The sequence below is a fragment of the Strix uralensis genome, chromosome 8 (genome assembly GCF_047716275.1).
Source record: "Strix uralensis isolate ZFMK-TIS-50842 chromosome 8, bStrUra1, whole genome shotgun sequence".
Taxonomy (NCBI): domain Eukaryota; kingdom Metazoa; phylum Chordata; class Aves; order Strigiformes; family Strigidae; genus Strix; species Strix uralensis.
Window position 1 is genome coordinate 7,868,225 of NC_133979.1, and position 24,204 is coordinate 7,892,428.

Here is a 24,204-nt window from a genome sequence, read left to right on the forward strand (position 1 = left end):
AAGCTTCAGCTTACTCTTAGTGAGAAGTCTCCTTTAAATACACTTAATTTGTATATTTGATCATAGCCTTAATGGCTGAAAATACAATTTTAGGGCAAGGTATGTTTTGGAAGCAAAGTTCTTTTGTCACAAATAATTTGGGGTGACCTACATCCATAGTTACTGGAGGAAATTAATATGGGAGGGGACGGCATCACTGGTTGTCCAGCTACATGTTCAAATCAAACTCATCTTGCAGAGGAGCATTGGTATGTGTAGGAAGTCATTGGCACAAGCTGCCCATCAGATCTGCCATCAATTCTTCCTCCCATTGAGTTTCTAATGTGTACGGTCCAGGTCTTATGGCTGTCAGACCATAAGAAATTTTGATATAGGAGCTCAAAGGAGTGTGTCAGTTGACCGCTTCATTTCTGTGTAAGCAGAAATAGTATTTCTCATTATATTATTTTTCTGAAGAAAAGGTGAATAATTAACCATGCACTTTAACTGCTAACACTTTCAAAACCAGTATTTTCCTCAATTTTTTCAAGGTTTTCTTTTTTTTTTTTTTTAGCCAGCTTAATTTTCAGCCTCTTCTTTGGCTATGAATATGTACTGAGAATTTGCTTAAGAGCATTCAGCTTGTGTTTTTTCGAAATCCAAAAAGTACAGGTGTCAGAATTGTTAGTTACTTCAAAAATTGAGGCTTTTAATTTTAAGGCACGTAATTTAAATTTACTATGTTTGAAGAGTATTTTTTTCCTCTTCCAAATACTCTGCTATCACATCCAGATGAAATAGAGAATTGGAAAACCTTTCCTACAAACAGATGCTTTTTATTAGCATGCTATATTTTGGATAGTACTGAAGTGTGTGTATCATGCATACCTTGAGAGACTGAGGGTTTGAACGAACAAGCCTGTTTCATTCCATGTTTACATCAATTACAGAATGAAAACATGAGTCATGTTATCAGTTAGCATCTACAGATTTTCAGATAGCTATAGCAGAGCCTTGTATGATTCTGTATGGAATCCAGAGCCATTTATATATGCTGTAATTAATGTTTTCAGAGCAATTAAATATGTCGTTTGCCTCTAGTATTTGCAAATAAAAAAATCAGAAGCTGAAAAAGCATAGCAGGATGTTTTAGTTGCTACTGAACATTTGCCAAAAGAAAATATGGTTGTAGCGATGCTAAACTTGTTGTTAACAAATTACAGTTACCTTTGAAAATAGGCATGCAACTTCTCAGGACTTTTTTTTTTTTTTTTTTTTTTTTCCCCCCCTTCCCCCTCTCTTGAAGGATTGAAGGACTGTTAAGTATTTTAAATTTTTTGGGGCCTTTTCTTAACAATATTTTGTGACAAGTGCAGCTAACTTCAGGTTCAACATAGATGACTGACTTTAGTTACATTTGTAATGTCTCATACACTTGATCATACCTAGCATTGACAATGAGTTAAATTTATCTCCCATATTACAAAACCATAAAAAATGAGAAATAGCACTTCATGATTTTGTTTTGTAGTATGTGATTATTGTGTTTAAGATGTCACAGAATCCAAATTAAGTTGCTGAGTGAAGATATTTTTGTAAGGTAATTTTTCTTGAGATGTTAAAGCAAATTGTGCATCTCTTGCTAAAGCATCCAGTGAGTATTGCATGGGTTCAGCAAATCTGCAGATCAATAATTCCAGTAGAAGTTAAAACTAACAAATCAGGTCTCAAATAATCTAGCAGTCTTTCTTGTCTTCTTGTGTCTTAAGATACAGCTGTGCTCATCTGCATTCAGAATTTGTCCTTTATTGCTAGGAGGAATGGCATGTTGAAGTGTCATGGAATAGGGAAGATGTGAAGGAAAAGAACCCAGTCTGTCATTCTTTTAATAGTCTGTGATAAAGGAAAAAAAGAATTGAATAAACCCAATTTATTTCCGTATGCCACTGAACAGTGGCATATTGTTTAGATAATAATATTGTTTAGATATAATATTCTAATATCGTTTAGAAATCCAAGCTATGTTACAATGTTGCTGCAGTTTTGTAGCCTACGTAAGATTGTACACAGCTGTAATTGCCATGCCAATAACAGAAGTCCTGCCTTCTATTCTGAAAAGTAGATAGCTGCATAATTTTGTAGCTAATTAAGCAAACAGGATTCCTTTTTAACATCCAGATGTTTTGTTACCAGGAAAATCACCAAAAAACCCCCAAGTTTGTGTTTGTGACAACACTGAACATAGAGTTGGCCTGTTTAATCTGTATCTTAAGATTTTTTTAAAAAATTAATATGATTAAAGATGTTTTAATGTATATTTAAAACAATTTGAGCAGAACTAACTTTTCTAAACGCTCAATACCCACATGAAAAATTTTGCTGTGGTTAGTTTTCCAGTTCTAATTAGCTGGGTTTATTTATGTGCTTTGAATGAAACTAAGCGGAAGAATTTCCGTTTGATTTATGCTTCAGGTAACCCTAGAGAAGTGAGAGCATGCTTTGCCTTGTTCTACTTACCATCAGTTTTTAATGTGCATTGTAGCTTGATATTTTGTCTGGTCATCAATATGCTTACAAGCCTGGTATTAATGGCATTATGAGTGCTAAATATACCCTATGTTTGTGAAGATAATGTGACTCTCTCGATTTTGAGAATACTTAACATTAGAAGAGCTTTAAAGGCTGCAGTCACCTTATTAAGGAAGGAGTTCAGGAATGGCCTTTGGTCATTCTCAGCATGCTTCCTTGCATTTAAGAGTGAAAAGAGAGATGATAATGTTGTGCCTGGACTTGTCCATGTAGAGTTTAGGGTACCCTGGGGTTTTTGCATCTAACTGTAAAACAAGCTATAACATGCTTATCCCTGATTTTCTTGTTTTTCTTTCAACCATTTCAGGGCCCTGCAGGAGTCATTAAATCAAAACTTCATGCTGATCGTCACCCATCGAGAAGTCCAGCGGGAGTACAACCTCAACTTCTCAGGAAGCAGTACCATTCAGGAGGTGAGTGCTGTTTCACAGCTGAAGAATAAATGTAGCTCATTATAGCTAATGCCAGCTCTGCTAAAGAGGGTTTACATGGGCTTGATGGATATTTCTTTATTTTATTAGACTTTTTTTGGTTTAATCAACTGGATCATCAAGATTGCTGTAATTTGATTAAAGAACTCAGCCTAAAAAAGGTTTTCTATTAAATTATACAGAAAATATATTTCTTTTTGGATTGTAGAAGCAAAATATATGGACAGTGTTTACTGTGTTATTCTAGGGTGATGAGGAAAGGCAGTTACTCAAATTACATTTTATTCTTAAGACCCTTGAAGCTCCCTCTGTCTTCCCTTCTTTTAACCAGCTCCATCTCCAATTGCAGGCACCTCTACCATTACTGGTTGCTGTCATAGAGCTGTAATTCTTACTGGCTTGGTAGCCAAATAGTTTTGTGTATAATGGACATCACTGCCGTTCTATAGAATGGCCAGCAAGGGGTGATATTGCAGAGAACTTCGTCAGAATTAAGTCCTGTAGGAACAAATATCTCTAATATGACTCTGGACTCTGAATTTAGAAAAAGGAGTCCTTGCATATTTTTAAAACTCTTTTCTAATGCCAAAGGTTGTTGTCTAGTGCTCTGTGGTATGTCTAATGCCAGATGCTTTGGATGTTATTTTCCATATAACCCAGTAACTTCTGGAAACATGACAAACGATCTAGAAATGTGACACTTCAGAATTCACGTTACAAAATACTAAGATTAAATGTTTGCTTTTCAAGTTAAATGTATGTTTGCTATTGGTCTGACACTTCTCTCAGTCTTTTAGGGTTGAACAGATATTATTGAAGTTTTTCAGGTCACATGCTGACATTGCAGACAGCTAATATTATGGAACTTAAAATAATTCTATAGGAGCGATATCTCATACAATGGAAAATTATCGTTAACTGTTTTCATTGTCAATCCTACTATTCTTAAGATCTAAATTCTGATCTTTCCCCTGCGTGAAAGCCTGTTTTCTGCTTTACCTTTTTAAATGTATTAAGTTCTGATTTTTTTTTTTTTTAAATAATATAAACAAACATACTTGCATCAATTTGTTTTTTGAGGGGCCAAGCTCTGACTCTTTACAATTACAAATAATTTGAATATTTATGGAAATAAATAATCAGAATATTCATTTTTAATTTTAAAATGATGAGATTCTAAAAGAAAACACATACATACATATTGTCTGTTTAGTTTTTATCTATGCTATATCAATTACTAGTTTGCTGGTGGGTCTTACCCAGCTTAAAGGAACCAGAAAGCTGTGACAGGACGTGGGAATATAGGCTGCCTTGACATGCACTGAAGTTTTCTTGTTTGTTGCTAAAGGTAGGTTGCAGTCAACTTGTTAACATATGAAGTCGATGTAATTTAAAAGTCAGTTATGATTTTCCCCATTAAACAACCAAAATCTGAAAAAACCCCTACCACCCCATAACCAGTGTGAGCATCAGACCTTTCTTTGCCTTTCTGTCTTGTATCTAAGTATTACGTCCAATAGAGTGTATAAAATTATGAAGACCATTTCAGAGGCTAAAGTGAAAAGAGAACTCTGGACCTTTTTGTGCAGCTGATGCTGAACAGGTGAATATGTGCAAAGTCTTATGGAAATCATTGGGGATTTGGCTGAGGTAAAAAGGTTGGCGAGCATTTGTCTAATTATAGAAAACAAGCACTGTTTTGTATGTTAACTCCCTAATGGCTTTTAATTTTTTTTCTTTTAGCATAGAGTGAGCATTGTAACAAATGATTGATGAATCTAGTTAGTCTGTGCAATTTGGAGGAATCGGTAATGTCTTTCCTTCTCTCCCTTGACTCTTTCCTCTCCAGGGACTGTTAGATTTTTTTTTTTTTCCTCTTCACTCTCTTGTACACACTTTAACAAATTAATAGTTTACTTTCCTTCTGGTATATGTAATTGTGGAAAAGCTCTATGTGAGTTGCAGTTGCCAACCACAAGAGGGCAGGAAGGACTATTCAATTATTACCTAAAAATGCCGTTCAGTGTTTTCAAATTAGCTTCTGGTATATTAACAAAAAGGAGTATAATGGCCAAGTTATTGTTTGATTTACAGATAATTGGCATATTGCAGGGAGGAGACTTAATTTCACCCTTTTAAATTAAACAGGGAGATTTAAAAAGACATAAAATATTCATTAATGTTCAGTGATTATAAAGCAGTGGCATATATTTATTCTACCTTTATTACTGTTTCGATGGGAAAATACTGCAAATATTTCAGAAATCGACTTGGCCATACTGACAAGTTGAAATGTTTAAGCAGTGTTAATGCAATCTACTCACACGTTATATCCTATGCAGAAAGATTCAAAATGACTACATCAATTATTAAAAGAAGTATTTAAAATTCTATAAATGTTCTACTGCTTGCCACAGTTGGGTGCAACTGTCTCTCCAGGGCTAGTTGTTTAGTTTATTGTTATTATTAGTACTGTGAATTTTAAGGAATAGATATTTTTTCCAGGTGTCTCAAAAAAAAAAAAAAACAAACCACCAAACCCCAAAAATACCATCCCAACACTCCAACCCCACCACTCTTTCAAAACTGTTGTAAGTATTTTGCAATGGATTAAATGCAAAATCCAGTGAGCTCTCAGCTGTGCTTTCCTAAACTACTATTGCTTCAGTTCTCTGTCATCTTTTTTATTGTTTAGAATGCATGTTTAAGAGTAAATGATATTTGGATGAATTGTTATTTCAAAAAAATTTTGATGTTTAATGGGAAAACAATCTGACAGAAAATTCTCCGAGAAGCCTGAAGCCATAGTGCTCATGTCTGCTTCCACAATGTCTTGCATATTAATTCAGTAGTTTGATATTGAATGGTACTTGAAAATACTTTTTTTTAAACATGCTTTATCTACATTTTCAACTGTTTGTGTATTAAGATTTAATTTCTCAGCTTAAAAAATGTAAGTTACATTCAGTTATATTGATGTGGGATTATGAGCCTATAGGGAATCTTCAGAAATGAAATAAAAAATTAAACTGAACTTGTCCAAAATTCTGGATATTGAATTTTCTTTTTTCTTTTGTGAGTTGAGCAGGGGAGTTGTTAACTTGGAAAGTTAATGATAACATGTTGGTCTAAATTGCAAATTAATCTGTGTCATAGGTTTCTGACATCTGTTTGTTCTTGTAAAATTGCAGTATTAAATTAAATCTGGGCAGATACTGTTCTGGGAAATATCGTGGTTACTTTGTTTTCCACAATCTGCATTTTAAAGTGGAAATTAGTATGTTTGTGGCAGTTTAGAGACTGAATTCATACATTTCCAATGTATTATATGGTTAAATAGGACAATTCTAACAAATTGGACTCCTAATAATTACAAGACTAAAAGGAGTTTTCTGTCTGAATACTTGTTCTTTATTCTGCTAAGATAATTTGTAGAGGCTATCTGTGTTTGGAGTGAGAGAATTTTCAACTTTTGATTTGAGAAGCTATGTGCTAAATTATTATAAGGCATTGCCACGTTCAACTTTATTTGTTTTCTGTCTATTCTTAGGAACTTGTTCTCATTTAGAAATGAACATTTCTCCTAACCTTCATTTTTGCAAGTTGTAGTTATATTATTTGATGGAAATGAAGGACAGCCCTTTCAGAAAGGGTGAATATTTAAATGTTTCATGGAAACCAAGTTTGTGTTCTCATTCTGGAGCAGATAAATAAAGTTGTGAAAAACTTTTTGAATTTGAGTTCTTACCACAATATAATGCTTCACACTTTTTGTTGTTTTAGTCAGTGACATAGGACAAAAAAAATCAAGAATTTTTAACAAACTGGAAAACTCCATTAAAAAACCAAGGAGTTTGTATTTGTCTATTTTACTTTTGGTATAGACTTTGAAGCCTTTTTGTGATTCCTGTGTGAAGGATTACAGAAGTATCCAGTGTACACAAGCTGCGGCTGGTAAAGAGTGGACAAGTTAAATATGCAGAAACCTTAGGCCTCTTGTAGATTGGTGATCTTATTTTGTAACTGCTGGAGATTGCAGTTGAGAATACTACGTAAAGCATGTACTGGGCCCTATAATTCCTAGTAAAACACAAAATCTATGCAAACAATGCAAAGAAGATGGGTCCCTAAATACTGGCTGCCTCTGCATAGCTGCATCTGCTCTTTATTCTGTTCCTTTAGCCAATAACCTAATCAGAGGCTAGCTGCTTAGCATCCCTGTCACCTGTGATAGGTAATGTATTTGTTCTTTGTTCCCTATAGACTTACCGACTAAGGTAGAATATGAAAAGCAATGTATCCAATAGCACTCCAGGCAGGAGGAGGAACTATTTGTGCATACAACTACTTGGGCTGAGATAAACTATAAATTCTGTGTTGACAGACCCTAATGACAGTTTGAAGTCCTTTGTGCTGAATTTTTAAAAACTTTTTTGATAAGTGAATGAATGTGAAACAAGATACAAACCCACCATTTATAAACATGCAGGCAGAAACCTTATTTAAAAGGCCTAAACAAATGTAATATAAAAATATAGGTAAGCTGATGAATTGCCTTCAGCATACAGAAAAATAATCCAGCTGAAGGTCTTGTACATTTTTCAGATCTGATTTTTGCTATCTGTACAAAATATTTTCAAGCCAATTGTTGTTGAGTGAGATCATCCACAGTAAAGGCCAGACATTGGCATGGGGACACAAAATGTATATATAAATAATGTTGTTCTTTGTAATGTTGTAGCTAAATAATTACAATAAAATCCCTTTGCCAGAGATCAGAATATGGATATATCCCAATATGGTACATACATTAACATTTTCAAAACCAGTTTTGCTATATTTTGAGGTTTTTCACTTGCTTTAAAATTGTTGAAAACTGTTCTTATGCAAATAAAAATCAGTAACACTTTTCGGTATTTAATAGCAGGTGCACAAACATTCTATGCTATTGTTCAATTATTCTCTTAGTATCAGAGAAACTAGTAAAATATGTTGTTGCTATACTGACTGTACTCAAGAGTCATATAGTCTTTTTATGAAATGTGAATATTTTGTTTGCTTTTGAAATAAATCTCTTGTGTAAAAATTATATTCAATTTATAGTGAGTCATAACAAGAGTATACATAATTTAAACATCTATCACTGCAATAGCCTCAGTGTTCTACAGTGGTAAATAAGTACCAGCTAGCAAGCTAGGTTTTGACTTTTTAAACAAAGAGAGAAAAATATATTTTTATAAAGCTAAATCAACTTCTTGATTGGTTTTTTTTGCCTTTCTTTTAAAGAAAACCATCACATTACTAACCTAAAATGTATTTGCTGAAAGAAATCCTTGATAAACTTTTTGTAAATGGCCATGTGGTAGGAATTACATGAGAAGGAAGTTCCTTGGGAAATAAAAAGAAAATACCTTTTATGTACCTGTTCAAAAGTGATAGCTTTATTAGGCACTTAAAATATCTTAATGTCTGACTGTAGAGATCTGTTTTGAAGAGATTGTATTGATAAAGGTATATAACTATTATTCTTTTTATGCAACAGAAACAGCAATAAGAGATAAAGGAAGGGCACTCTTCTACTTCTCTATTAATTATGAAGCTTAATATATTCCTGACAGAATATGTTTCATAACCTGTAATTTGGTTTTGGTGGGTTTGGACGTGCATATCATTAAAGAAACGATCTTCAGTTATCAAAACCTAGTAAACATGGACATTTTTATATGCAAGAAAAGGCAGAGAGTAAATAATTGCACTGGTGACCAATACTGTAATAATCCTGTTTTACAATATGCACTTGACAGGTTGTAATAGTGCTAATTGAAGAGACTAATTCACACTTGCTTCATTCTATTCAAAGGCAAAATCAGCAGCTTGTTTTGCTTTTGACCAGATGGTCCTGATGAACACCTACTGTGCACTTTAAGTGCTTTACTAGAATTACAAAGGCTGGGGGCTGCGTCCGACTCAAAATGATTTGAGAAGAGAAAAAAACCTCACTGCTCAATGGATTTGGTGCAACTAAATTAATTCTAGTGGACCCATTACACATTGAGCCCCCTTTTCAAAGTGCTGAGCCTCCTCGTTTGTTCTGTAGCAATGAGAAAGTGAAAGGCAGATTACTGCAAACAGAAATAAAAAAAAAGTGCTGTGAAAAGGAGAAAAGAGGCCTTGAAGCCTTTTCATATCATTTGGGTTTTTCAAGTGCGTTATTTTTGGGGAGGGTGGATGTATGAAAAGCCAATTGGAGTTTTTTTTGTTTTAAAGTGCGCTATTTAAGTACTATGAATATAAAAGCAAGAGCAACAGTTGACTGAGTTTACTGTGGTAAAGCTTTGTGTCCAAGGATGAATCAAATTCATTATAGTCAATGCTTTGTATTTTCATATGAATGTAGGGTTAGTTTCACAAGACTGTGTCTGTTTAGGATAATTATAATTTAATATTTTCCTTTCATAAAGTTATCACTGTAGATATCTAAAATTTGCTGAAAGCAAGGTTTTTTTCTTGAATAAATTTAGAAGCACCCAGAGAGTTTAAAACTCCAAAGGAAGCTGTTTGATTTCCAAGGGAAGGCAAGGCATGTTCCAATAGCGTCGAAGCACAGATTATTATAACTAATTAGAAGTCACACATCTGTTAGCTTTCGATTTGTCAGCGCTTGTAGTTTTGTGTGTATGTTTCTATCTCCCTTCTTCCTGTCTCTCGTTCGCTGTCTCTATTACACTCCATCTGTAAGTGTAGTTGGATTTGAGAGAAGCTCTCAGAGGATAAGGATCAATTTATTTGAATTTGAAAGTAATGAGGAGTCATTGTTATAATTTTGGTTATAGGTTCGACTCTGTAAATGCTCAGTCATGTGAGTTGTCCTTATTTTAGAAGTAATTATGTTGAATTGAATGGCTTTGCTTATGTAATTTAAGGATGCTAAGGATTTTGGGGATCAAGACCTAATTTCAAACCCTGAATTTTTAAAAAACTGCAATTAAAACCATCACTTGCTATTCTGATTTTGAATATTTGCTATGTTTTACTTGCAGGGTGGAGAATTTTTATGCAAGGCTTCTGTCATGATGCTAGCTATTAAAAAGGTGTTAGCATGAAATGACAAGAAAACCTAAGCAGCTTTATGAACATATTAAACAGCTATGTCCCTAGTTCCTGTGCTATTTAAGGTGGAAAAGCAGCACTCTGTAGCTTAATAGTATAGTACTGCTATCTGTATAAATTAATTTTTCATTTATGGTTCAACTAGATATAAAGTTAGCATTTTTTGCAATGAAAAAAATTAATTTACAGCTTGTAAATTATAGTGTACTAGAGCATGGTTTAACCTTTCTATCCTGTGTTAACTATAATATGATCACTTCTATTATTGCATGATATACACTTATATTTAAAAAACCCAACAATTGTTGAATTGCTGATTTGTTTTCAAACAATGAAATTTGTATTTGTGCAAATTATAGTAGGCACAGTGTTCTCTCATGTTTTCTCATCAAACAACCCAATTATACTTATAAATAGTGAGGTGCTAATGAACTGTTGTTCTGGAAAAGTTGTGGTTTTTTTTTTTTACTTGAGTAAGAAAGGAAACACTTCACAATTTTAGAGTGCTTGCTTGGTGAGAAAATATTTGAAAATATTGTACTTATGTAAATCATGTTGGTGCTATCACTTTTAAATACACAACAGAAGCTAATCTAAAAACCTCATCAGTTCATATGGAGCGCAACTAGATTCTTGACATTGTAAATTGCTCGCTTAATTGGGAACTGATGATTTACTTTTATTCATTGAGTTAAGTTTTTTCTCTTTTGAGTTAAGAGAAGTTTTTTCACTAAGAGTTTATATTCCAGTTTAAACTTTATTAGTGCATTCATTTAATAGAAAAAGGAAATTTTTTTGTATAGTTGAGGTGATGAGGATATTTAACATAGTAGTTGTGGAGATACCACACCGAAACAGTCAACAGTATCTTAGCAGCAGTTGAATGATAGTGCTGCACTACATCGCTTTGTAATTACTATGCAAAGAAAATACTCAGTTGCCATTTCAAATGTGAATTAATAATGTTTGTCTCTCTCCAGTCCATAACGTCTTAGTGAAACAGTGCTCTATCTCTTTAGTAAACCTGTTTCTTATGATTTTTCAGTTATGTTCCTATATCTGTATAAAAGATGAACTTGAAAAGTTATTCTTTTGTTTTTGTACCAAGAATCATGGGCATAAATTGAAGAGCCGTGCACTAATTTAAAGGATAAAATGGCCTCATAATCACCCTCAAGAAATCCCTGTTACTGTTTTTAAAAAGGGTTATAGAAGCTCTTGGCAAACATTTGCAATAAGTGGCAAAATTTATGCCTTGCTTTGTGATAGTTGCGTGACCAGACAGTGGGGTATAGGATTGTTTTAAGGTTTTTACAGCTGCAGGCAAAAAGCATCTGTTCCTAGAAAAGCCTTCATTGTTTAATTTTGACACTGACTTTTCCATGCTGCTTGTACCAGTCTCTGGATTAGGTGCCACTAAGATAAAATTTGTTTTAAATTGCTCCCAAATGCAGCTGTCACTATACATGGTTTTGTAGCTTAGGCAAAGTAGACATAATCAAAACAAGCATTTTTGTACAGGGTCATCTCGGTAGACTGGAAAAGCTCAGAGCAAGAATTTTGACAATATTGTATCTTGTGAGTAGCTAGGCTGTTAGCTTTTGCGTTTGTTTAATAATTGTTCTGATGATCACTACTGTATAGGACTGCCTCAGAAACAATGAAAACGTTTGTTGTTTTTTTTTTTTAACTGTGCTGCTTTTCTTTTATATAAACTTTATATTATATTTATTTTGATTGAGCAGTTACTGTGGTACCTGTGTGTGTGTTTGTATCTCTGTATCTCTACAATGAAATGGAATGATTTACAAAACTCAGGGAAAACTGACATTTTTGAAAGAGCTTCCATTTCTTTCCTTCAAAGTTTCCAGTGAATTAAAAATGAAAGAGCGCTTCATTTTATGTATCCCAGAGTTGTGTTAATTTCTACCCAGCTGGTCTAAAATGATTGATACAAAGCCAAATTTGTGACTGCCTGCATTACAAAGTCTGTAATTTGCTAATGAATTATGATAATAATCTTTCATCATACATGAAAGATTTAGACAAACAATTTACTAACTATATAGTTTGATCACAATTTTTGGGTTTGTACCAAGCCTTGAATCTACTTCATTTTTCCCTGCCTAGATTAGCGAAGCAAAGTGAACTTATTCTTACCTTGTTTTGAAAGCAGTAATGCTGGAAGGTATGTGGACAGCAGAAATTATATAAACTTGTAGTGTTAAACTCCATATTTAATGTATCTACAAATCAAACCACCCATTTTCCAGCTAGAGAAGCATCGCAGTAGGCATGGCACAAGAAGTTGTTTGGGACTGCATCTACTGTTGTAGGGACATAAAAGTAAATGAAAACAGAGTAGAGATGTTTCTCAAGTTAAACCTCCTCTGGGTATGGTGGAGGCAACCTGTTTAAAGCATAGCTAGACAAAGCCGTAGGAGAAAGCTGGGCTTAAAAGGAACAGAAAACCAAATCCTCCAGAAGAGGGGCAACTGCCACAAGATCCTGTCAACCTGAGTGAAGTTTGTGGTTAACTGCATATCATGTCAGCAAACAGTTGATCTTGAACACTCGAAGGACCTTCTGAGGACAATGTTCGCAGTAAGATGTGAGCACAGTATGAGTGGGTGTCTTCCTATACGAAATCTGCTCATTTTTGGTCATCTCAGAGCAGATTATCCACATTCCAACCAAAGGTTACTTCCCAGTTCTGCAGAACTTGCTTCTGTATTGGATATTTTACTTCTCCAATAGTGAGCAACACAGGAAAAAGGAGAGGAGCTGTTTAGTGCTTGCTGACTTTTCTTCTGTTTTGCAAATAGCCTCGATCATTTTTCTGCTCCTCTTGAGCTCAGTTTAGTGGATCATTTTGATGTCCACCCTAGAAAAACAATCAACCAACCAAAAAACCCCACAAGATCTAACACATCTATCCCGTGCTGCTATTATTGTTTGGATTAAACTGTTGACTTCAGTGGTTTCTGACTTTATGTACTTAAGACCATAAGTTACCTGAAACAGATGGTTTCTTCCCCCAAAACCGTACACAGATGACTGCCCAAAACAAAATTGTGTTGAGATTCCTGTGCTACTATTAAGTGAAGTATAGTTGGTAAAAAGGTAGAAAAAATAAAGAAACTGGGAGTAAAGGCAAGAAAGTAGGACAACCAGCAGTATCAAGAAAATGCCATCCAGAGCAAGGACTGGTAATGTGGCCTTATAAAAAGATAAGGAAAAGAGCTTTGGGGTAGATGTTGACTGGAAAGGGGTTTGAACCATGAACAAAGGCTTTCTTGTTGTTTTATGATGTTGTTTGTTCTTACCATATTTAGGGAATTAGAACTTTGTGAATAACCAGGAATGTGCTCCTGAATTACTTCTTACTGAATCAGGTTAAAAAGAAAAAGTCTTAAGTTTGGTTAGAAGAAGATAGTTTTTCTAGTCAATCTTCCCAGCTGATAGAAAGTGCAAAACAGTGCTGTAAAGACTTAATCTATTTTAATTCGTTGAGTTTTGGGGAAAAAAGAGATTATAATAATATCTTGATTTTTTTTTTTTTTCCCCCCCACCCCCACCCCCCCCCCCGCCTTGGGTTACCTACCGAAACTCTCAAACACTGTGCCATATGCAGCAGAGAATACTGCTAATGTTGATTTTTTGGGGGATGATACTTTTGGAATTAAGAGAATTTAATACAACAATAGAAATTTTTGAGACATCATTCGTTTGCATATATTGTTTAGGAGTGGGGAGGAGGGTTGTGAACAACAGAGATTCGGTATACCAAAGACCTTAATTCTCACCACTCTTCCTCCTCCACAGGAAGATGGTTCTATCTAGTAGCTGTTACCTAGTATATCTAATATCTAGTAGCTCTCCTGGAAATTATCATGTTACTGTCATTTGAAAGTGTAGAAAAATATCTTAAGACCTTCACAATATTGGAAACAGATAAGCAATAAAATAAAAAAGGGAAAGAGGCGTAAAAAGAGCAAAGATTTTTTTACTATTTTTCTACAATTTGTCTATAGGGAAGAAAGATCCCCTTCCTACAAATCTGTACTTATAAAATGGCAGTAAGTCTGGCTGCCTGGTATCACATGGCATAGCATACCTTACTCCAACCCCAACAAAGGGAAATGGAGAAAGGAATAATGAGTCCTAAGAACTGACATAATTTCAGTCATTTCAGTTACAGCATCAGGGCAGAATGCAGCACTCCAAATTTCTCTGCAATTTCTTTCAGGAGAAACAGAAAGACAAAGGTTTTATATTGTTCTCAAATTTATTTTACTCATTTCTGATGACAGCCTACCTTTTACTGAACTCAGTAACTCTAAAACTGCAACTCTTAAGAAACAGTGAGCTATGTTTGTGTCCCTCTGTGTCTTGCATAAGCTCCTGTTTGCACTTACACACAAAAAGTTCCTTTTTTAAGACAAGAAGGACTTATTCCTGAATAATTCAGAAGTGGGGAGTGTACTAAGTGCTTAGATTAATCTGGGGAGTGTTTTGTGTGTTGACAATTTCACCTATAACTAACAGTCTTATTCACCCACTCTGCTTAAAAGGTCTTGTCTCTTTTTTTTTTTTTTCTCTGCATTGACATTGGGCTGGCAGAGAAAAGACTAGACTGCAGCTGAGAACTATGACCACAGGGCAGCCTAGGCCAGGACTAAGACAAACAAAATAGAGGAGCTCTGACGTTCACAAAAAGCAGCAACAGAACAGTGGAAGGGGATACTTTTTTGTAGTACAAAACAGTAAAGTGAAACTTGTCTCCCTGATACAAAAGGTAAGTTGTCAAGTCAGGCAGGTCCACATTAATATTTCAGGGTTGGGTCTTATGAGGCCAGTGAAAAATATGCAAGTTCTCTAGAGCATTCTGTGAGGTCTAGGTGGGATGAAAGTTTCTTTTTTGATGAACTGAGAGTAATAGACTGAGATGAAACTTGAACTGCCATGGAGATGTCTTTAATCTCCTCCTTAACTCTTCCCACAGAACACTAAGTTGTAGTTCACAGCTATGTCTACATTAGCAGGCAGGACAGTGCAATAGGAGGTCTGCATAGAAAACCAGTTGGTAGTTAGTATCTAACATCCATACTATTTATGTTTCTGGCATTCTGCTCTGGTCCTGTGGGCTGAATGTTTCTTAGTAGTTGAATTTTTGAAATTGTGCATCTACTGGTTTAGTTTGATCCTAATGGTATTTGGTGTGCATGCTCTGAGACCTCTCCATCGTGCAAACTGAAGTACAGTAAGTTGGACAAGTGGGAGACTTAAGATCAGGAGTGTGGTTTTGAAGTGAAACACTACTGTAATTCCATACTATGAGGACTGAATCTACATCATCTCTTTGGTGCAAAACAGTATTTTCAAATGTTACACCATTGGGAAACCTTCTTCATTGTAGGACAAACAGTCATTTCTTAATAATTCTGTAAACAGAGGTGGTCAAATTCTTCTTGAATGGGAACAGATAAATGAAAGATTGAGTGAGAAGTGCACCTCATGTGTCTTCTACTCACTGCAGAGTGATCATGCAAGGAATCAACATGAGCAGTAAGAGAAGCCTTTTGAATACCCAAAAAGGTATAGTTTTTCCTTTAGAGGAGTACATTAGCATTGTATTTCATTCAATTTTTTTCTTAAGATCAGTTTGAAGTGAGGAACAATAAAATTTAGAGATTAAATGTTTCTTCTGAAACATAAATGCAAACTGTTTGAAATAGAGGATAATTGTAGCATGCAGCCTGAAATAAGCTTCTGTCGTCTCAAGACTGGTATCAGAAGAGAACTGCAAAACCGGTTTCAGTTCTCATTTTGTGTCTTTTGCCTTATAGGTAGGATCTAAGATAATTCAGTTTTAACTTAGAAAATTTGACAATCGCCCATCTATATTTTCTCCTCTGTAGGTAATTTTGCCTGTGTAGTAAACCATGTCTGTCTTTTTTTTTTTCCTCTCTTCTTTTTAAGAATTTGTTTTCTTTGTTTCTTGTATCCTTTCTTAGTCCACATACATGATTTCTTTTTCACTACTCTCTCATTCCTGCTCTTTATCTTCTGGTTTATTGACTCTTGCCGTTTTAAATGAAAAACTTTTAAGAATTTCTTCATTGCTGCTTATTTAAAAAAAATCAAGATGGTTCATCTGACTTAACATTTCTAAATACGGTTTTCTCCTTACAATGCAGAAAAACGTTCTGTAAATCAGGAAATTTTAAATTATTACACTCTTTATACTTATTTTCTGCAGTGCAGAGTGCTGAATATGTTGAATTACACTTGAGAACTGTCCCCAAGTGGAGGGAATTACTGAGTACAATGCTTGCACGTTAGCTTTTCAGAGACTGAATTTTCACTGATTATTATATGAATATCAAATGGAAATTTTTTATATCAACTAAATTATTATTTTTAGTGTTAACTCCCATAGCTCAATACAATAACACTTTCCTAGGATTTAGAAAAGTGTTTTTACATTTTTGGTGTCTTTTTGCTGGTGTATATTTTATACACTGAATTTGCATAACTATGAGTATCCTTGTGCTTCAGAGGAGGAGCTGTTAGTATGGATCTGTAAAACAGTTGTTTTATTAACATCTTCACAGGGAAAAACCAGACAGAATAACTAAATATGTAAATGAGCAGCTTGTGATGCTATAACTTGTCAAATAACCGTTGATGCAGTATAGCTGAGCAAACTGTTTCAGTGTGTGCATATACAGTAGGTATTTCTCTCCAAATTAATATTTGCATTTGCAATATGTGTGTAGTGCAAATACTTGAGAAGTATATAACAATTAATAATATTTTGTGTTTGATGTTTACCTATTATGTGCTCTGCATTTTAATTCTTAATGTTATCTGCTTCTTTAATCATCTTGAATTAGTGTTCCAAATGTATTGATTCAAAGGGATTTATTACTTAGTTATTAAGATCTGGTAGGCATTTGTATCCTTGAAACATTTTGGGTTTGGCCAGTAGTTCGCTGGCATTTTTTGAGGTTGCCATTTTGTTCTTCAAAATCTCAGACCATTTTAAAACTTCTGTGTCGACTTTATGAATGTTTCTGAGTTGTAATGATGAGAGAAACTTACAGAACATGATACTGATTTAATAGTGTTTTCCAACTTAGAAGTGCTCTGTGCAAAAACACTACACAGTTTTAAATTAAAGGTCTACTTCTAATCTGATTTAGTTAAACCAACATGAACTCTCTTCTTTGACTTGCTTGGCAATTCAAATGTAGTGTTACAGTAGAAATTACTAGAAAGTTTAGTGTTCATATTCATCATAAATAAAAGCTTGTTTACCTTTTAATTCCTGTAAACATGCTATCCATGTTCTACCACTGTTAAGACGATGACTTGGGTAATTTTCTTTTTTTTTAGTTCTTTGTTCAGTTTAGTGATAAATGGCAGTGAATAAAAATACTATAGCATGAGGTTCATGGTGTTTTGGAGGAGTTCAATGTTGGAACAGTTATTCTGTGATCTTAAGGAATGGAGTGAGAAATCGGTGTTTATGCAAAATGAAACTGGTTGTATTCCCAAAATGCACCTTAAGATAACTTCTGCTTATTTTATAAAAAATGAAGACCTTGTAGCATCATAAATTTAGGGCCAGTTCTGCCTTCCTGTCTGCTTGCGCAGGTAGGATGGTGCTCCTGCAAATCTGTCGGTGTCCTCTGGGAGTTGTGTCCTGCTCTCCTCATAGAGGTGTCCCCAGAGCTTGAGGGTGAGAGAGGCAGGAGGAGAGGATGAGCTGTTCTTAGCAGCTGTTTGCCCTTAGACTTCTGTTTTGAATCCTAGCTGGGAGTCAGTGTCATTTTATAGCTGTATTTAACTCCCTGTCATCCAGCTCCCTTCTTCCTCCCCATGTGCTGCTTTGAAGGCAGCCCCTGGGGTCAGCGGCAGCCTGGCTTCTGCAGGAGCTAAACTGCCGCTTGAAAAGGGAACCCAAGAAGCAGTGCAGAAGCAGGAGCCAGGCAGACCTGTCAATGGCTTTTTTCTCCCCCCGAGTGTTAATTGTGGTCACAGAAGTTAAGTGTTTCTGTAAAATTAACATCTTGGTATTATGTATTTATTTTCCACCATGTAGCTTCAATGTCAAGTTTACCCAGCAGACAAGTCAAAACAAGAATATTTTTTCTAACTGCTGCTACAGCAAGTCTCAGCCTGGGATCTCCGAAAATCACAGTGTTTGTTCTGGTTAGCAGCTAATAGGAAACAATAAAGATTTAGGGTTCAGAATTTAATTGGCACTGATGTTGATGCAGGAAGAACAACTGCACACAGTTTACTCTTGTGAAGCTTTATTGGTTCTTTTTTAAAAAGAAGGCTCTGATGAAAGTAAAAAGAGGCATTTAATTTGCAAGTATTTCTACACAGTTTTTATTCTGAAATGTGCTTTTCTATCCTTCTCTATCCCTGCACAGTAAACACGCCTTAAGATCTTCTGATTCAGAGACAGATACTGAAAAACAGAAGTGAAAGGTTGTCATTTCTACTGTTCAGCTTGTTCATTTAGATGATATTGGAGCTTTCTTAGAGGTTAAATTTACATCTTTCCCAAGGCTAATGTCTGATGTGCATTTGTAAGTCTTTTTAAGATAATGTGACACTAGCGTATCCTCAAAATCTCCATCCCAGATTCTAATCGTTCAGTGGCATGTTTCCAAGGGTCAGATATGGAGTATTGCTCTTGAAGAGGTGGTGATATGAACAGAAGCTTACTGTTTTTCTGACATTGCCGGTGTACCAGAGTCTAGAAACCAGACCTTTTTTGTCACTTATGCAAATGATCTTTTGAATTTCAGTGAGTACTGGGAATATTTCTTCAAGTATAGATTGATTCCATGCTTTCAGACACTGCAACAAGGTCAAAGATATGCAACAGAACAAACTGCAGACATGTTTGAATGACTTCCTGCTCCCACTGCTTCCTTGCTAAACCATGATAGAATCCTCAAGGTATCATCATTGGCAAAGCCACCGTAGATGGACCTATATTCAGTAGCTGGCATCTCAATCTCTACTTTCAAAAAAATTTTGAAGATTTTGGAAAGGAGTGACCGATTTCCCCTCCAATCTGATCTGTCCATTTTATCCATAGCTTTGGTGACAGATTACACATGTTTCTTCTGGTCTGGAATTACAATTTAAAATGCCTGTCTCTGTGACACCGTTACCAGCAGCTCTTAGCTTTTTGTTGGCTTTCTGCCATCCCTACAACCTTTTTTTTTGCTGCTGCTTCTCAGGAATTCATTTTTACAAGACATCTGCAGGCAAGCCTTTTCTGGGTCTTCTAATCCATTGGGCTTTAATAATGGCTTCTTATTTCAAGGGAAGAGGATTTTTCAGAAAATACTCCAAATATCTAAAATGAACACAAGATGAGAATACTTATCTTTAAAATAGGGTGTCTGAATGCTTTTATTTTTGCATTCATGTGGAGAGTTTTGATGTTACTAAGCTGGTTTCACTGCTCGAGGAGGTCGGTCTGTGCCAGATTGCTGTCTGTACATTGCAGCTCATTTTTTGCTCACAAGCTATCTTTGAGTGTGTCAGAACTGCTATTCATGCATATATTACTTGGAAACACAAAGCTAGAACATAAGTTCACCAGATTTATTGCCAGCAGTCACACCAGCCATGTGACAGAATATGTGGCTTTCTGTCCCTTTTCTGATGATTGATGGGGAAGTGACAGCTCACTTGCCCAAGCAGGGTCACAAGCTCTTTATAGAATGTTTTTCAGCTGCTGTTGATAGTGTGTATGCTGAAGCCTCATGTACCCCAGTGTCATAGTGACGATCACATGTTAACAAGGATGTTCGGAACTTGAATTGTCTCTTAAAAAACATTTGGTCCTTCAGAAAGGCCTATTCCCTTCTGGAGCATCTGTTTGAGTGCCCAAAGTTCATGTGCCCAATTGATCTGGAACATTCCTGACAAATGAGACCTTGGAGGATATCCTCAAAACTTTCCAGGTTGTGGTTACTCAAGGCTATCTTTTAGTTTCAAAAAGAACAAAAAAAGTGCTAATGAATCTATTCCAGACCTTACATCTCTTTATCTTGTCTGTTATATACATTCTTGATCTGTTGTATGTGCCTCTAATTAATTTTCTTCTAAGTGTTCTCACATAGATCATGAAAGAGGTGATTATGATTTCACTGTCCTGTTTGAAACCATTTTAGATCCAGGCGGGTGAATGACCAGCAAAGTCTCCCAGTCCGTCCTTCAAGTTTCCAGCTTGTTCTCACTGGACTGTACCAGATTTGTCTTCCCCATCTCAAATCTGTGGACCCCATGATGTATGTGGATGCTTTCAGGGTTAGAGGGTGCTTGCTTGTCTCCAGTAGTGGATGTTCATCCTAACAGGTAGAAGTAGTCCAGGGGATTCAACAAGATATAGCTGAATGGCCTGGTTTTTAGTAGAAGTCTAGATCCTTGTCTTGCATGGAAACTTATTCCCAAGGGATATTGGATTATTTCCTGGATCTTAGAGTGCAGAGCTCTCAGATATATTTTAGCTACGCAACAAATCTTTGTCATCTCAGCCTGTTACCCATTGGTAGAAACAAGGAAGGTTATTGCTCAAAGCAGAACTTCTCTGTTGCTATTAAATAACTGTCCTTTCTGGTCAGAGGTTTCCTTTGCCATTGTTGCAGTGAGATAAAAAAATATTTTGAAGTATGTGAAAAATAAAGACTTGGTGTAATTCTCTTGTCGTTATAACAGAATAATAAAAAAGACTGCGCAGGAGCAATTCATTACTCTCTTCCTTTCAAGCACTTAAAAGAAAAACAGAGCTGAAAATATTTCTTTGGGAGATACTGAAATACCTCATTAGATCTTTCTTTTTATTGGCTGTTGAGGTGATAATTCTGTAACAGGAATGAAAGTGAGGATAAAACTTGCTTTGATTTATAGAAATGTGTTAATTTGAGCTGAATACATATTTTTTGATCTTAATATTTGTTATCTGTGAGTATTGTTTTGTAATACACAGTTTCTAGTTTTATTTTAGAGAAAAAGTGATTTTGTTGGGGACTCTGTTTCTGTGCAGCATTGGAGGTAATTTGGGGGAAATGAGTAGCTGAGTTTTTAATAACCTGCACTTTAAGTAATTCTTTTCATTAAATGGAATAGTGTTCACTACTCATTTAATAGTTCTAGAGTTTCACGTTGAGCTAAGACTGAAAAACAGAGAAAATAATATGTATGTTTGAATAATTAACTTAACCTTTATTCAAATCTTTCTGTTTCAGTGACATGACCAGTTTCCACAGTAGAATTGTGAAAATGGTCAGAATAGCTCTTTTTCTGAGGTGGTCATTAAATTTTCTGTTGTTGTTCTGCAGCATATGAACGGTAAGCTTTGTAAAGACTGGAATCTATGGAAGAGGTAACTCCCTGTAGTGTTTTGGTCAAACACTAATGAAATTGCATTTAGTCACATATTCAAGAAATACTGACCCCTGCCTTCGTGAAATGGCTTTGTGATTTCAGCAGTGTGTGGTTTCTGGGTTACTTGAGCTAGACAACTCTAAGGTGGCCACTGTTGAAGATACAGTGAATACATTCTTGTTGCATTGAGTGAGACTCATTTGTGCACTCCTCATACTAGAACAAGATAATGTAGTTTTCTTTTAAAATTTTGGAATTTTAAAGGGAAATGTGATTTTGGTATTGTGGACTACTTATGTTTTTAATTACCCTGTCCAATTCTGGAATCCAGTTCAGGAAGAACGTCTGAACTATAAGTTGCAGAACTGGGGCCTTAGCATATCTTAGTTAATACAGTTATCCAACTTCCTGAAAATTCTGCTTTACAGGTGATCTTAGCATTTTTTTAGATTTTGGCTATTTGTTGCGCTCTCGCACAGGTCCTGAGAGGTTTGTAGGTTATCTTTCCAGTCAAAGCATGCTTCCTAATAGCAGTTTCATTTTAATATCGTGGAAATTAGCAAGGAGAATGAATGGACTCATGTCCCATCTTGAAAAACTTAGTTGTGAACTTCTCTCATAAGGTTTCCCCCTTATGAAAAATGCTTTTTTTTTTTCTAGACAGCTTCTGTGACTTAATTTTGTCAACTTTTCTGTCATAAATGCAGTTCAATCACAGGAAGCAGCTTTTGACAGGAGTGTGCCTGTACACCTTTGATAAAAAGGTTAGGTTCAGCAAAACAGGACTACTTCTCTTCATAAAAGGGTTGCTGCTTGTAAAGAAAGCTTCCTCATTGGAGAGGCTTCCAGGTCATTTTTATCTCCAAATTCTTCTATGTACCAGTTTTATAGAGTTCACATTTATTGGTTTTTCTCATTCTCTGGTAATGCTTTCCCTTCATCTTCCTGTGTCTGCACCTGTGTAGTACTCGGACTTCAGGTTTTGCAGTGTTACTTGTGTCTTAGTATGTTTCTTTTAACTGTACCTAATATTTTTCTGTTATCTGGTAACTTCTAACAGAGAACAGGACTTGGAAATAACCCTTTATAGCCTGCACGTAGGAAAATGTGGCTTTGACAATTTGAACCTTACTAATTTGCTTTCCCCATCATCTTTTTGTGTTCTACAAATATGTATGACTCATACACCTACCACTAGTTCAAGTGCTGTCTTGTTTGGGGAAAGACTTAAAGAAATTAAAGAAATAAGAGCCAGAGAGAATGCAGATTGGGGTCTTTTGTCAGGTTGCAGATCTTCTTTTCAACTCTAATTTTTGAGGAAATACGTTATCATATTTTAAATGTTTTTATAATAGTATTGTTTATGAAATCAAACCAAATTTGTATGGCTTCTTTTGGTAAAGATAAAAATCTATATTCATATTGCACCTTTGCCCGATTCATTTGTTAACTCAACAGAATTTCATCTCTGCTTCACTCATGGTCTTACTGTCTCTAACTTTTTAAAATCCTGGTGAAGATCAATTTTCACCTTATCATGGAAGAGAAAGACAAGGGTATAGCTGACAAATACGTACAGATGTTAACGATAATGATTCTTGTCCTTTATTCAGAAAACTCTTAATATATTTTCACCTGTACTGCCACTACTGTTAAAGTGCAATCTGTATCAATAAAAAGAAATGAAAGGGGTAGGGGCCTTCATATTTTTTATGTACTTTTAGTTCCTATGTTAAAAAACAAAAGCAAATCTAATATCTGGGGTTTTTGTCATCTTGTTATCTTGTTTTCTTTGTTTGTTTGTTTATTAGAAACCTATTTCATATTGACTTTGAATGCAAATAAAGATCTAGCTCTTAAAAGATGTGACAATAAACTTCTGAAAGCTTTAGAAATGTTTCCAATGAAATTGTTTGGGACAAGTACAGGGAAGCAGCTCTTTAAAATAATCTACTTTATAGTTTTTATTCTATATCGTATAGAGGAAAAGGTATAACTTTTTGTACATGTTAAATATGTTCTAAAAGAAAGATTTTTTTTCTCTATCTTATTAAGTAAACGAGGGAGTTTTTTTGGTGGAAGATTCCATAGTTAAAGATGTAAACCAGCAATTTCTTGCTTCTATAGCACAACATAGTTCAGAGCTGAGATTAGAGAAACCCTGTAGAGTGGCTAATACTCGAGGGCATCCCCAACTAGAAAAGTATGTGAATTTAGGCATGGGAGGAAGGAAGGATCTGCTTTAAATTTAGTGTAGGGTCACTGAGTCTTAATGATAGATTAAACAAGGGAGGTGGAATAATGAATAGGGGTATGCAATGTGTAGCACTAATACCAGAAGTCCATGGTTTTCACTGGTTATTTAATGTCTTTTCCCATATGTTTCTGAATAGAGCAGGTTATGGCAGGGATGAGCTAAGGAATAGCTTTGTTAGTGAATTGCTAAATAGACTGAATTCTCTTTTTAAAAATGTGTATGTATATAGGAGAGGTGCTTGTTAATAGTATAATCGGGCATGTTATATGCCTATACCTTAAATGTAGCAATATTAGTAACTATTTGTAATTGGTGTGTGTATGTTGACATTCTTAAAATACACTGTGCAGATTGTCTGCATAATTTTCTTTTCCATTGTAAAACTAACAGCCATTCTTTAGTTAAAGCAAAGAT

At 35.2% G+C, this 24,204-nt stretch overlaps 1 protein-coding gene across 2 annotated transcripts in view; it reads left to right on the forward strand.

Annotated features, from left to right (window-relative positions):
- Positions 1–24,204, forward strand: part of FAF1 (Fas associated factor 1) — a 172,055-nt gene that overhangs the window by 48,173 nt on the left and 99,678 nt on the right. For both annotated transcript variants that reach the window (XM_074876081.1, XM_074876082.1), the window contains exon 7: positions 2,876–2,981. In XM_074876081.1, coding sequence (XP_074732182.1) covers positions 2,876–2,981 — 106 coding nt within the window. The remainder of the gene's footprint in view (positions 1–2,875; positions 2,982–24,204) is intronic.